Genomic DNA, 13467 nt, shown 5'->3' on the forward strand with positions numbered 1-13467 from the left:
TTAAATTTAATTGCGATCAAATAAGTACATTTTGAGTTATATAATGAGTATGTCGCGCGTAAAAAAAAAATTAAATCTAGAGTATATAGTAGTATTTTTTATTACTTTAAAATCATAATAATTAATCAGTAGATATAAATAAAATAAAATAAATTTTATTGGTAACAAACATTGCTTACATAGATAAAATACAACAATATTCGATCCTAATACTAAATTACAAAGCTATATACAAAAAAAAAAAAAAAAATTTGTAATTTCACCACTCAGTATCATTGAGACATCGTTGCCACAACACTGATTTTCAGTGAGCACCGTGTATATAACAACAAGTGGTGCAGCACGGACAGTAATAACATTAAAAACATATAGATATATATAAACAAATAAACAGCAGGAAAGCGGGAACATACTTATGGATATTGTTTATTTAAACCTAGCTGTCGTTTCAAATAAAACAAAATTTAAAACTTAACATTTATTTCACCAGAACACCCTCTCGGTTGGTTTTTCAACAAGTTCACTACTAGAATCTAGAACTTTCTTCCCGAATTGGATCCTGAAGTGGTCTAGATTTAAATATTCCCCGTCGCTCACTTCTAGCAGAAGCTTCTGGACTCTTCCCTTCGACTTCTCTACGAAGCAAGCAGCCAGTTTCATTTCTAGTTCGCCGTTGCGTAGACCGATGCAATATGATCTGTAAATATTTCATAAAAGTACTTTTAATTGAGGATTTTATCAAACTGTAGGTACATATAGTAGTGGACATGGTATTTATCTTGCAGAACATTATTTCAATACTTTTTTTCGGTAAAACGAAGATAGAAAAAATAAACACACAGCTGTTTAAAAGTAGTGTTCTTGGAATTCTATAATAGCTGATTAGACTGGGACCGTAATTCACACCCTCACAGAAAATTGACATTTTTTATCTTACTAGGTTTGTAAGCGAACGTACAGTCCCCCTGTGGCAAGCGGACGCCATAGCCTATCTGTAACTACTCTGGTCACCTTGCTCACCACAGGAACACAATACTACTTGGGAGTATTAATTTATTTTTGTGTGGGTAACGCATGAAGGAATTCTAAGCATTTTTAATATCATACAAAAAATCGACCGTTCCAACGGGATCGAACCTGCATCTCTGACTGACCAACATTAAAAGTAAGTCGTTAATGATTTGGAAAAGCAAGCGTTGTTTTATTATACATTCCGTAATTAGAACCGAGAAATCTTACTAATCTCCTGTAGATTTTTTTTAAATAGCAATAATAGAACTACAAAAATACCTACACAAATTAAAATATTTTATCTTAAAAAAATCTTTAAGCTTACTTAAATACAGAAAATTACAAATTATTCTTTATTTACCTGGACGCTCTAGCCAATACAGCTGTCATAGCTAAAATTTCCGTTGCGGCTTCGGCGAATCTCGTCAATTCCCTGAAAAAATTTTTTTTGATAGATTTAATACAGGTTTAGTGCCGGCGAGGCGACTATTAAACCAGGATTATTTCAGAATTATAGTTTTCCTTTATAATTATGTCATGGCTTTATAATCTACAATTATTATTGAATTTTACTAATTAAAAAACAATGTAAGACACAAGGTATGAAAAAAAAGTGTGTGTGTCAGCTCCGACGCACGACTGGAGTTTACACCTTTAGATCGACTGTCTAAATAGGCACAAAAGGGCTGACTAGTCTAAGAAAAAGATTAATACCGTATCAAATGGTAAATAAACGAATCAAATAACGCCAACTATCGATCGATCGAATAACGCCTTATTAGAAAACGTCGTCGGAATACATAGGGTTCCAATAGACGACGACATTTTCTTAGTAACTTATATTTCCGATAGATGGCGTCACGAGAAACGTAAAGAGGTTATTCATTCAGTAGATTTTACTACTCGTATTTTTTCATACCGGGGGTCTTATATGAAAATCGATTCTTATGGAGCAAAGTTCCAAAAAATATAGTGCGTGAAACCGTTTGAAACAATAACGAGAAAACAAGTAAAGTCTACTAAACGGATACGTATTCCACGACTCCTGAACAGGATACTCCAAGACAATTTCATGACTGCCCTGCGGTCACCAACCCACCTGCCCGGCGTGGTGACTATGGGAAAAACACATGAATTCACGCCATTTTCGGCGAGACCTTGTGGAGGCCTATGTCTAGCAGTGGACTGCGATAGGCTTATGTGTGTGTGTGTGTGTATTTCATGACTACTCCAAGACTAATATGGACACTTCACAGCTACTAAATGGACGCTCCATAACTACTAAGCGTAATACAGGACTATCATGGATACCCCAGCACTACTCCACGGATACCCCCCGCCATCCACACTGCACACTCACGTGAAGGCGGTGGCGACGTCCTGCCCGTGCCGGCTCATGAGCGTCTCGCAGATGTAGCGCATGCGCAGCACGCAGTACTCCAGCTGCTCGGCCGGCTTCTTCAGGGAGGGGTGCAGGTGCTCAGACAGGTACAGCGTAAGCTTGGGCGCGTCCTTCTCCTGTGTAAAGATAAGCCTCTGTATCTACACTGCCGTGCTTAGGTATAACGCAATAAAAGAAAATTTAACGGATGCGGGCACCCGGTGTCATGATATTAGTATCATGATACCGTAGGTGGAATAAAATAGGTTTAAGGATATATTTTATAGTTTTAATCATCAAGGTATCAAATGTAAAGTAATGGCGTCAACTTACTATCTTTTACCTAATCAGTAGTATATCAGAGAATATGCTAAATTACAACTGTGTATTAACTTATCAATGGATGGACCGATTTTGATACCATTTTTTAAATCAAAACAATAATCAATATATATATAACTCGGTCGGTAAACGAGCGTACGGCTTACTTGATGGTAAGTGATTACCGTAGCTTATAGACGCCTGCAACACCAGAAGCATCGCAAGCGCATTGCCGACCCAATCCCCAATCCCCCCCAGGAACTCTGGTCACCTTACTCACCAACAGGAACACAATATTGCTTGAAAACAATATTATTTAGCTGTGATCTTGTGTAAGGTCGAGGTACTTACTACCCCAGTCGGGCTGCTCCATATTTTGAGCAGGAAATTACCTGCTGTGCCCTACCTCAGTTAAAACTTCTACCTCGTTTGTCATGTGATTCCCATTAAATTTGATTGAGATCCGACGGCTAATTTTTGAGTAATCTCTAATAAAGCGTGACTGTTATTATTATTATTATATTCATCACTTCAGCCTGTAATATCCTACTACTGGGCATAGGCCTCTTTCCCCGTGTAGGAGAAGGATCAGAGCTTAATCCACCACGCTGCTCCAATGCGGGTTGGCGGATATATTCCCTACTACGAGTAACGATCGCTATCAGGTGTACATGATAACAACCGGGACCGACCGCTTAATGTGCTCTCCGAGGCATGGTGGGGACCCACAAGGACTGCACAAACACCCAGACCACGGCAAATACCTGTATGGCCAATACAAATGTTTGTCATGTGCAGGGATCGAACCCGCAACCGCCAGCACAACAGGTACAATCCATGGCTGTGAACGTTGCGCCAACGCGGCGTCGGCGTAATATATAATATTCAATTATATATTCTTCTTTCAATTATATATATTCAATAATATTCATATTATTATTAATTATTAATGCTATTTTTTTCGTCTATCTACGTTGTATTATTTGTCAATGTAATTGAAACCATTTTTTTAAACACCCTTATTTTGTCTTACAAGGAAGGGGAAAGGATTAGGTGAAAAATTGACTTTGATTAGGAATAGTACTCTCTCTTTCAATATTAAAAAACCCTAAGCGAAATAGAGATTACATTATAGTTACTTGAATAAATACGTACTTGATGTCTGTCCGTAATCATCTTCTTGAAAATAAACGAAGGATGAAACAGTGGGTTGCGAATTTGTTTTATTTCGGTCGCCATCGTCTTGCCGGCGTGGTGTATGCCATTTAGAGCTGTAAAAGATTTATAATTATATACTTTCATGTTTTTGTATACCGCTAGTGGCTAAGAAGCGTACAGTCCACCTGATGGTAGCGTACTGTGTGGACGACTGTAACAAGAGGATCCCACCCTTGCTGTTGATAGTGTATTCTCATTGTTTACAGAGACATTAGAAATTATGAGCAACTAAATATTTTTACTAAGTTAAGGTTGCAGTGTTATAGCACTGGGTTCGGTTCATTACCTAAGATTGTAATGTACCCAATGTTAAGATGTATGTACATTTTTATTTTATTGTTTGATATTTTTGTTAACTTAACTTTCTTTTATTACTGTCCGTTTTTTTTTTTTTTTTTTTTTTTTGTAAATGATATTATTTTTGTTAGATTGTGTGTATGCCCCATAATATATACTATGATCTGTGCTATTTATTATCTATGATAGTACTCTTCCGTCTTCCCTCTCTGTGACACGACTGTAATAAAGTGAACGTATAATATTTCTTAATTAACTAAGTTTATAATATAATAAAAGATACGCAGTGAACGTGTTCTTATTTCATAGCTCAGTGTCAATAATTCTTGATAACGACGCCTATAAAAATCTCAATAATTTTGACTTCCCTCAAGTGTGTGTATCACCTAATGGCGCAATAAATGTTTTAATTTAATTTCATTTGATTATCTTATGAAGCTCAGAGCACCTTACTCACCGCAATACATACACAAACATTACTTGTGAGCGGTATTATTTAGGTGTGATCTGTAAGATTAATGTACTTCTCCAGTCAAATTGCTTCAAATTTCGGACAAGACAGTTCCTGCTGTGCCCTATCTCAACTAAATTCAAGAATATTATAAAATAGACTAATCCATTGTCATCTATTACACACATAACATAATTTTCATTTGTATTAACACATAATACATGATTTTCAGATTGACTTTTTCTAAATGATACAAATAGACGACGCCAATTCCCGCACATGACAAACATTTGCATTGGCCATACAGATATTTGCCGTGGTCTGGGTGTTTGTGCAGTCCTCGTTGGTCTCCACACCGTGCCTCGGAGAGCACGTTAAGCAGTCGGTCCCGGTTGTTATCATGTTCACCTGATAGCGAATATCAGGGAACATATCCGCCAACCCGCATTGCAGCAGCGTGATGGATTAAGCTCTGATCCTTCTCCTACGTGGGGAAAAAGACCTATGTCCAGCAGTGGGATATTACAGGCTTAAGCGCGAAGAGATACAATTTGAATATTAGAGTATGTTTAAGAAAAACATTATGTCTGTGTATCACTTACCTATAAACATATTGACGTTGTCCAAATTTTCTCCCCGTAGAGTAAGAAGCCTCATCTCCTCCAACAGTTGGAGACACTTTCCCTGCATTTCCACTCCTGGTATCGCTAGAAGCTTCAATAACTGCTCTTGTGCGTGGTTCGCAATGAAATTTCTACAAAGAATTATTTTTTTTCTTTAATATTTATCTAATCACTAAGCTGTAACGGATATTTATTTTTTTAACGGCGTGATCCTGACCCCGTGGGAATTATGGGATAAAAAGTATATGTTGCTAAGAGACCGCTTTTAGCTTATTTTACTCGTTCTTGAGATAGATATGTAGATAGATAGACAAACATTTAAAAATGTTTCTTATTTAATCATGTAAATAAAAGAATTAATATAAAGACCGGAAAAAAAGTAAATTTTTGTTATGGAGAATGTAATGTTATAATTTGATTTATTTATTTACTATTTACAACTGTTCTGTAGCGGTGCGTGCGCCGTGTACGCACCTAAACACCGGTGGATTACGAGTTCGATTCCCGCTCGGGATGGACATTTGTATTTCTTTCCTTTTCTTTTTTTATTGAAGTAAAACTTCTTTACGCACGCTTGACTTGGGCAGTAAGCTGGTGAATGCGTGACGAGAGTGTTACGAAAAGTGTGATCAGGCGAGGCGAACGGTAGTTGAGAGGGAGATATAAGTTAGGTAGAGAGAGTTTCGTAAGTAAGTCGTAGTAAGTTTTACTTCAGTCGTGTGGTCTAAAGCACACTCGTTATTTTTTAATAAACTTTTTACGGTCTTAGCATAAAACCTCATTTGATTTGTATAGTAAAAAAGAAAGAATTTTTGAAATGTCTCAAAAAATAAGTTTACAATTATTCATTATGCTCTATATTTTCTGTGTGTTTTCGTTCTTTTTCTCATTTAACTCAATTAAAAAAAATAGTGAAATATAAAAAAAATATATTACCAAATTACAATACAAGAATCGATAACATACCAACTATAATCTATTTCACATAGGATGGGTACGGTGACATTTGATATGTTTCAATACACGCTCACTATTTTCAACAAATCTGATAAATATAAATTTTTAAAAATCACCAATTAGTTTCCAAAGCAAATAATAATGCTTGATTAGATTGAAATTGTATTTATATATGCGTTTTTACATTTTAAACAAAATAAAAAAGGTACAGAAAAAATGATAACTTAAAATTACAGGCATGAAACGAAACGTTTAATGATAGGGATTGACACGTAGTAATCGGCTAAAATAAATAATCGTAACGGCCATCTTGTGAATCGCGTTATCTCACTGACTCGAGATATCTCAATCAGTACTTTCTGTCTCTTGTATGCTTCCCGTGTTTTGGTTTTGCCAGTTGCTATAGTTGTATTTGTTGTTGTTTTATTGTTGTTAAGTTCTGTTATTATTTTTTTTAGTTATTCATTTTGTGTGTGTGTTCTGTTCTGTAAAATGCCGAAAAGAACAAAAGAAGACCGTTTCAAACAGTCAATTGGTTGTCCGCTTTCGGGAATACTTTGAACGGGAGTGAGAAAATAGCGGTCCATTATTGTCTGTCAACCACATAGTGGATCGAGTTGCACAGGCACTTGAAATTAGGCGTAATACAGTGTCAAAAATTACTTCAGCCTATCGCAGTCCACTGTTGGACATAGGCCTCCACAAGCTCGTGCCAAAAAATGGCGTGAACTCATGTGTGTTGCCTATAGTCACCACGCTCGGCGGGTTAGTGACCGCAGGGCCGACTTTGTCGCACTGAAGACGCTGCTGCCCGTCTTCGGCTTGTGTATTTCAAAGCCACCAGTTGAATGGTTATCCCGCTATCGGTCGGCTTTATAAGTTTCAAGGTGGTAGTGGAACTGTGTTATCCCTTAGTCGCCTCCTACGACACCCACGGGAAGGGACGCTGGTGGCTATATTCTTTATTGCCGTAGCCACACAGCTTAGTGTCGAAAATAAGTAAAGAAAAGTATGGTGACACCAATATGGAAGATAATAAGTTATCGACTTCCAAAAAGAGGCAAAGGAAATAAATGTTTGGTCGTTGAGGTTGAATATGATTATTAGCGGAGAAATGAGTTGCCCACAGTTTTACAATAATTAATGTCTTTGAAAGGTGCTAAATTATTTAATGGAAGTGTGACATCGTTATGGCGACTTTTAAATAAAATTGGATTTCCATAAAATAAAAAAAGTTAACAAACGGAAAAGTGCGTGAAAACTTTGTGACATTCTTAGAAAAGGCGAAAGCCATTAGGGATTGGAACAACGTAGTATTCCTTGACTAGACATGGTTGAACGCCAATCATACTATTGGCAAAGTATGGACAGACGACACTGCTCATTCTTCGACTAAAGTACCGGAGGGTAAAGGTGAACGACTAATAATTTGCCACGTGAGCTGTGTTAATGGGTTTGTCGATAACTCATTTCTCGTGTTTAACACCACCCTTAAAATATTATTTATTCACTGTAGCGATGATTAATTTTTAATAAGCAGTTAAAAATTTTTTTTATATAATCGATTAAAGGTTAACCGCATTTGTAATCGATAATCGAATTACATCAATTAATTATGCATGGTCACCTCACTATAGAGTTAATTTGACATGTGTCACCGTACCCATCCTACGTGAAATAGACTATACAGTCTTATATTGTGTGTAGACGAAATTTAGTAATTTCATATATGAAATATGAATGAATGGACAATCAAACCCGTTTGCGCCAGATATAATCTTTGAAAGTTTTTTTGGAACCTCTTTAAATTACTTGTAACTTCGGAATTTCTTACCTATTTTTCTCTAAATAATCTACTACATTCCGAATCGGTGGTAATCAATTATTTAAGTCAAATCTATACTAACAAATAAGGAACTATTTTTTTGTTCGGTTATACTGCGAAAACTATTGAAACGATCGGAATAATACTTAGGTATACCATAAGCTGCAGCGTGTTTTGGAGGTTTTATTTAGTATATATGTTGGTGATTACTGTAGACTGTGAGGTCGCTAGTATAATTTAAATTTATAAAGTGGCGTTTCAAAAGTTCTTTTGAAGCCTATTGGAATAAGTATTTTTAAAATAAAATTATTTTCATGATGAAAAGTTGCGGGGGGGGGGGGGGACAGGATGTGAAGTTCCCCGTCCGCCATCGCAAAGGGAGGATCTTCCGACCAGACGGGTGTTGTGTCAGGTGGGCTACTGCCCCTCGACGGTTGTTGTCGGGTCTTAAATCGCTCGGATAACTTTAATATCGCGATGTAGGATACGTCAGTTCTTAGTTCGTATGTTGCGAGATAGATGTCGCTACAAGTTTGATTTTGACTTTGTCTATTCCTATTAACTTACCTGCACATTGCAACCTCTAGTTCTGCATCTGGTTCCAAGTAACCATCGAGGAGGCCAGCGGTGAAATATTCAGCGCTTTCACTCGCATATATGTTGACGACTGTGTCTCCTATGTTAGCTCTTATTGTTGAAATTTCTCTAAGGGGTCGGCCTGAAACATTATATACATTGACCAGCCCATTGACGCAGTTTGCAGTGGCTTTTCTGCTCCGGGACTTGTGATGATGTGATGTGATGACTATGTATTAATTCATATATAAGTATTGCAGAAACAGACGACGTTCGTGAATGTTATAGATATATGAAATACTTTTTTTTTATTCTATCAAAAATTAAACCATTTTACGATTATTAGATCTGTCATATGAACTACTGAGTCTGATACGTCACATTGGTACTGTGCGTCAGAGACAAAACACACTACGAAGTCGAAATTAGCCGATTGTCTCTGCGTTATTTATGGTCGGGTACTGTACCCTAATCTGTATTAAAATATTTTAGTTACAGTAGCAACTTAATCATGTAACAATACTTACGCTTAATCAACTTAACAAAGTATCAAAAAAGATATCTATATATATATATATATATATAAATGAATGTTTGTCTGTATGTCCTTTATAGAATCGTAAACTACGCATTTGATCATGTCATGATTATGAGCAGTGTTGTGCATGAGACCACAAAGGTTTCTGAGTTGGTACGACCAAAAAAAACGTAGAAAAGCCCGCAGGGTACAGCTAGTACAGTATAAATCTTTACCTGAAAAGAACCTCGGCTTGATGTACTCTATACAAGCCTGCATGGAATTCTTGAGACTGTTCCTGCACAAGTTAGCTGTATATAGTCTTGTCACTGAAAGGGCTTGTGCGAGCATACCTTCTGTCATCTCATCTAATGGGGTCGCTGGGAACATGAGAAATAAAGTTGTTAAGTGATCGAAATTCTGATACAAGAAGTAAAATACAATATGGTACGATTTCAAATTTTTTTTACAAAAAAAAAACCTGGTGGGGTTTGAAATAAAATAATTTGTTTACAAATTCTTACTATTTTTGTTTTCCAAAAAAAAAAGATTTGTCCTGAACAAGTTTTGATTACTTTGTAGTTTAACCTTAATTAGTAGTAGCAATGTGTATGCATACCATACATATACATATCAGGAGAGCATAGGAGGATAGGAGAAGCCGAAAAATAAATGTAAATCTCGAAAAGTTGTAGAATTTTTTATTTATTTACTGCAAATTGTCATTTAAATTTTTTTTTTTTTTTTAATTTATTTATCAAATAAACAAATATTGTACATATTTAATATAAATAGCATTAAAAACCACGCAGGTTTATGACAATGCTATTTAGTAACCAATGAACTAAATATATATATAAAATAATTACATAATTATCCACCCTCCTATTAGAAGCAAGCTGGCAAACTCAAATAAAAAGATGCACACCACTAAATATGTCAAGTCACAATAGTATCAAGAAAGTAATTTTTAAGTTTATTTTTTAAGTTAATTGGTGTAATACTTTCAATCAATTTTGATGGTAAGTCATTTATTAGTCTAGGCACTAAATAAGCGGTAGTTCGCTCACCATATGTGTTGTGTATGCGCCTAGTAGTCCATAGTCGGTTTTTTGCGATAGCACGGGTGTAAGTAGGGTGTTTAATATGTTGCCAGAATTTTTGATTTGAATAATTTTCCTTTAACATTATATACTTAAATTGAATATTAACTGGTAAGATATTACAATGTTTAAAAAAATTTAGGTCATCATCACAGTGTTTATGTCTATCCTTAAAATTTAAAATAGCTTTAATTATTTTTATTTGAAGTTTCAAGATTCTTTCAGTGTATGTTTTATAAGTCCGTCCGTAGCTACTTAGACTGTATCTAATGTAATACTTTAATTATCTACACTTCTATAATAATAACTTGCGGATGTTTTGGCTAGATTTGCCAAAAATTTCCTTATGAAAATCTAAAATTACAATTATTGGCTTCAAGTCAGGGTGGTGCAAGTGCTTCACTTTACCCCACCGTGGCTACACCCTTGGGAGAAAGATAGTATACATACCAGGAGTATTTCGGAAGCTCACAAAATTCTTTTCACTGTTTACTCCTGGAGCTCCAGGATGTACAAGGAGTGCTTTGAACCGTGTTTCTTCGACCAGACACAGGACGAGCAAGTAACCATTTGCATTTATACACATTTTTTCACCATTTATATGCCAAACACCTGCAAGAAAAAATTGAAAACATGAATAGCACATTTTTTTGTTGAAACATTTTAACACAAAAAGGTTCTACTGACAACACATTGGCACAGCACTGGCTGTAAGCGCTTGGGGTCTTGATCATGACGATCATTTGTCGTGGTCTGAGCATTTGCACTTATGTAATACACAATGTAAGTTTGGGATCCTTGATACAGAAGAAAATCCTGGAGCCAAGAGAAAATGCTGGAGGCTTTATAGTACTTGTGTATATATTTATGTCCTACTAGCTGACCAGGCGAACTTCGTATCGCCTAGCACAAACTTTATCGTATGGCATTAAAGTACAAATTGACTTTTAAGTATTATCACAAATCTTTTGTATGGGAGTATAGAAAAATGTTGTTTTTAGACTTTTTCAGGAAATTTTAAATTTTTTTTTTTGAATATTTCTCTCCGTAAGAACCATCCTCGTACTTCAAGGAATATTTTAAAAAAAGAATTAGCAAAATCGGTCCAACTGTTCTCGAGTTTTGCGCTTAGCAACACATTCAGCGACTCATTTTTATATTATAGATGTGGTTCTAAGTAGTATGTTGCTCACCAATGATACATAATATATTGATGCTTAGTAAAATAAAGTCTACTGTGTGGCTATGGCAGTAAAGAATATAGCCACCCCCTCTCTTCCCGTGGGTGTCGTAAGAGGCAAATAAGGGATAACACAGTTCCATTACCACCCTGGAACTTAAAAAGCCGACCGATGGCAAGATAACCTTCCAACTACTGGCTTTGAAATATACAGGCCGAATGACGGGCAGCAGCGTCTTCGGTGCGACAAAGCCAGACTTGCGGTCACCAACCCGTCTGCCCAGCGTAGTGACTATGGGCAAAACACATGAGTTTGCGCCATTTTTGGTGCGAGCTTGTGGAGGCCAGCAGTGGAGCAGTGGAGGCTGAAGTGATTATGATTATATATTATCAAGTTCTAATATTAAAACATTCATATAAATTAAATGTTTCATTTGTGATTTATCTATTTTATACATTTAATGGAAAAAAAAATAAAATAAAAATAAAACCTTTTCCATCCATTTCAGCGGTTGTTCTAAAATCAGCTTGCAGTAATCTCTCTGGAATCTTCTCTCGCACACATATCTTTATACTCTCTTCACCAGACGCTAAATCATTTATTAGCTTCTGGTAAATATCTGCATTTAAACCCAACTTTAGCACATTTAAAGAGACCCAATGGTCACTTATTTCTTGGGCTAGTTCTAGATCTGTCGATATCACGTCTAGATACCTTAAGCTCTCTGTGTAATTCATCGCTAGCCCACCTTCTGTAAGACTAGTTGGAGCTCCGTACATTCCAGTTTGTCGCAAAATATTTCTACGATCATTTTGCGTTTTATTGCTGTCAAAAAACACTTTTTCCAACGCAGCAACTCTGTTCTCTAAAGCCGCCGCTTCTTCTTTATTTATTATTTCAGGATACGCGAGTAATTCTCGATTGAATATAGACATGAAAACGTCTTTCATAAAAGGCGATATCTTTGCTTTTCTTCGTTCAACGCGTTCTAGAACTTTTAAATCTTCGAAATCGAACTTTTCTTCTTGAACTTGTGGCTGTGTTTTAGCTGATGTATCGAAATTTGCAGCGGAAAACCGAAATTTCCTATACAACATCTTCCGGGCATTTTGGTAGGGTATTACTGACGATAATTTTCGAGCGATATTCATATTTAATGAACTACTTTAGAATTGGATTATGAAATATTTTGTAACACATTAATAATTATAGCATTTAAAACATTATTCTTTTACATAAGTTTATTTAGAAAATTGAAGGTTATTTTGACATATTTAAATGACATTATACCTAAGGCTGCGTTCCACTTGACAATCACAATGATCAAAATAGTACTTCTTCTTCTTCAGGTTAAAATGGCTTTCAATAGTGCCAAATGAGCACAGGTGATTTCGCCAATGTCACGTAGAAAAATCCTCAAAAATAATCCTTCAGCCGCTTTCAATGACGTCATTATTTTTGCTAACACTATACACATATTCTTTTTAATATAAATAAATCTGATTAATAATTATTAAAGTTTATTATAAGGCTAACAAATTAAATCATAACCTGTTTAAGTGTCTGGCGTTTCTGATTTATTTTGAAGCTCACCATTTCGAGTGTTTAACATACATAACATAAACGGCTAAAACGCTCCATAGTTCCACTCGGGTTCGGTTCGTTATGATTATAACGAGCACAAGCAAGTGGAGCGGGAAAAACAGCGGTCGTGAGCGTGATTGTGATGAAGAATGGAACGTATCTATATTATCATTTGAAAATAGTTATTGCCACAATGTGCTTTATTTCATTATACGTAATTTTTGGTAAAATCATCTATGCCTTTTTAACCCCATTGATAACCATAAATCCAAAAGAAGGTAATGTAATATAGTTTTTAACCGACTTCTAAAAAAGAGGAAGTTCTCAATTCCATTTTTTATTATCTCATAGCTTTGTACCGGGTGGACCAAATTTGATGGTTCTTTTTGTTATTGAAAGTTAGTACCTACTTGACACGCGGT

General features: G+C 35.8%; 1 protein-coding gene across 1 annotated transcript; it reads right to left on the reverse strand.

The window, feature by feature from the left end:
- Positions 1 to 463: 463 nt before the first annotated feature.
- LOC123666672 (complex I assembly factor ACAD9, mitochondrial) lies at positions 464 to 12777 on the reverse strand. The gene is made up of 9 exons (XM_045600740.1): positions 11952 to 12777; positions 10731 to 10892; positions 9414 to 9557; positions 8652 to 8802; positions 5282 to 5433; positions 3869 to 3984; positions 2372 to 2529; positions 1373 to 1444; positions 464 to 697 (listed from the first exon to the last, which is right to left on the reverse strand). Exons 1-9 carry the CDS (start codon positions 12610 to 12612, stop codon positions 484 to 486), a joined length of 1830 nt encoding a protein of 609 aa, XP_045456696.1. The 5' UTR covers positions 12613 to 12777; the 3' UTR covers positions 464 to 483.
- Between the last annotated feature and the right edge of the window lie 690 nt (positions 12778 to 13467).

This window comes from Melitaea cinxia, chromosome 27 (genome assembly GCF_905220565.1).
Source record: "Melitaea cinxia chromosome 27, ilMelCinx1.1, whole genome shotgun sequence".
Taxonomy (NCBI): Eukaryota; Metazoa; Arthropoda; class Insecta; order Lepidoptera; family Nymphalidae; genus Melitaea; species Melitaea cinxia.

Excerpts from the sequence above, each read along its gene's own strand:
- LOC123666672 (XM_045600740.1), bottom strand. The coding sequence starts at position 12,612 with ATGAATATCGCTCGAAAATTATCGTCAGTAATACCCTACCAAAATGCC. Across the intron at positions 10,893-11,951 it reads CGCTGAAATGGATGGAAAAG|GTGTTTGGCATATAAATGGT; the intron begins GTTTTATTTTTA and ends TTTTTCTTGCAG. Across the intron at positions 9,558-10,730 it reads GAGCTTCCGAAATACTCCTG|CGACCCCATTAGATGAGATG; the intron begins GTATGTATACTA and ends TCATGTTCCCAG.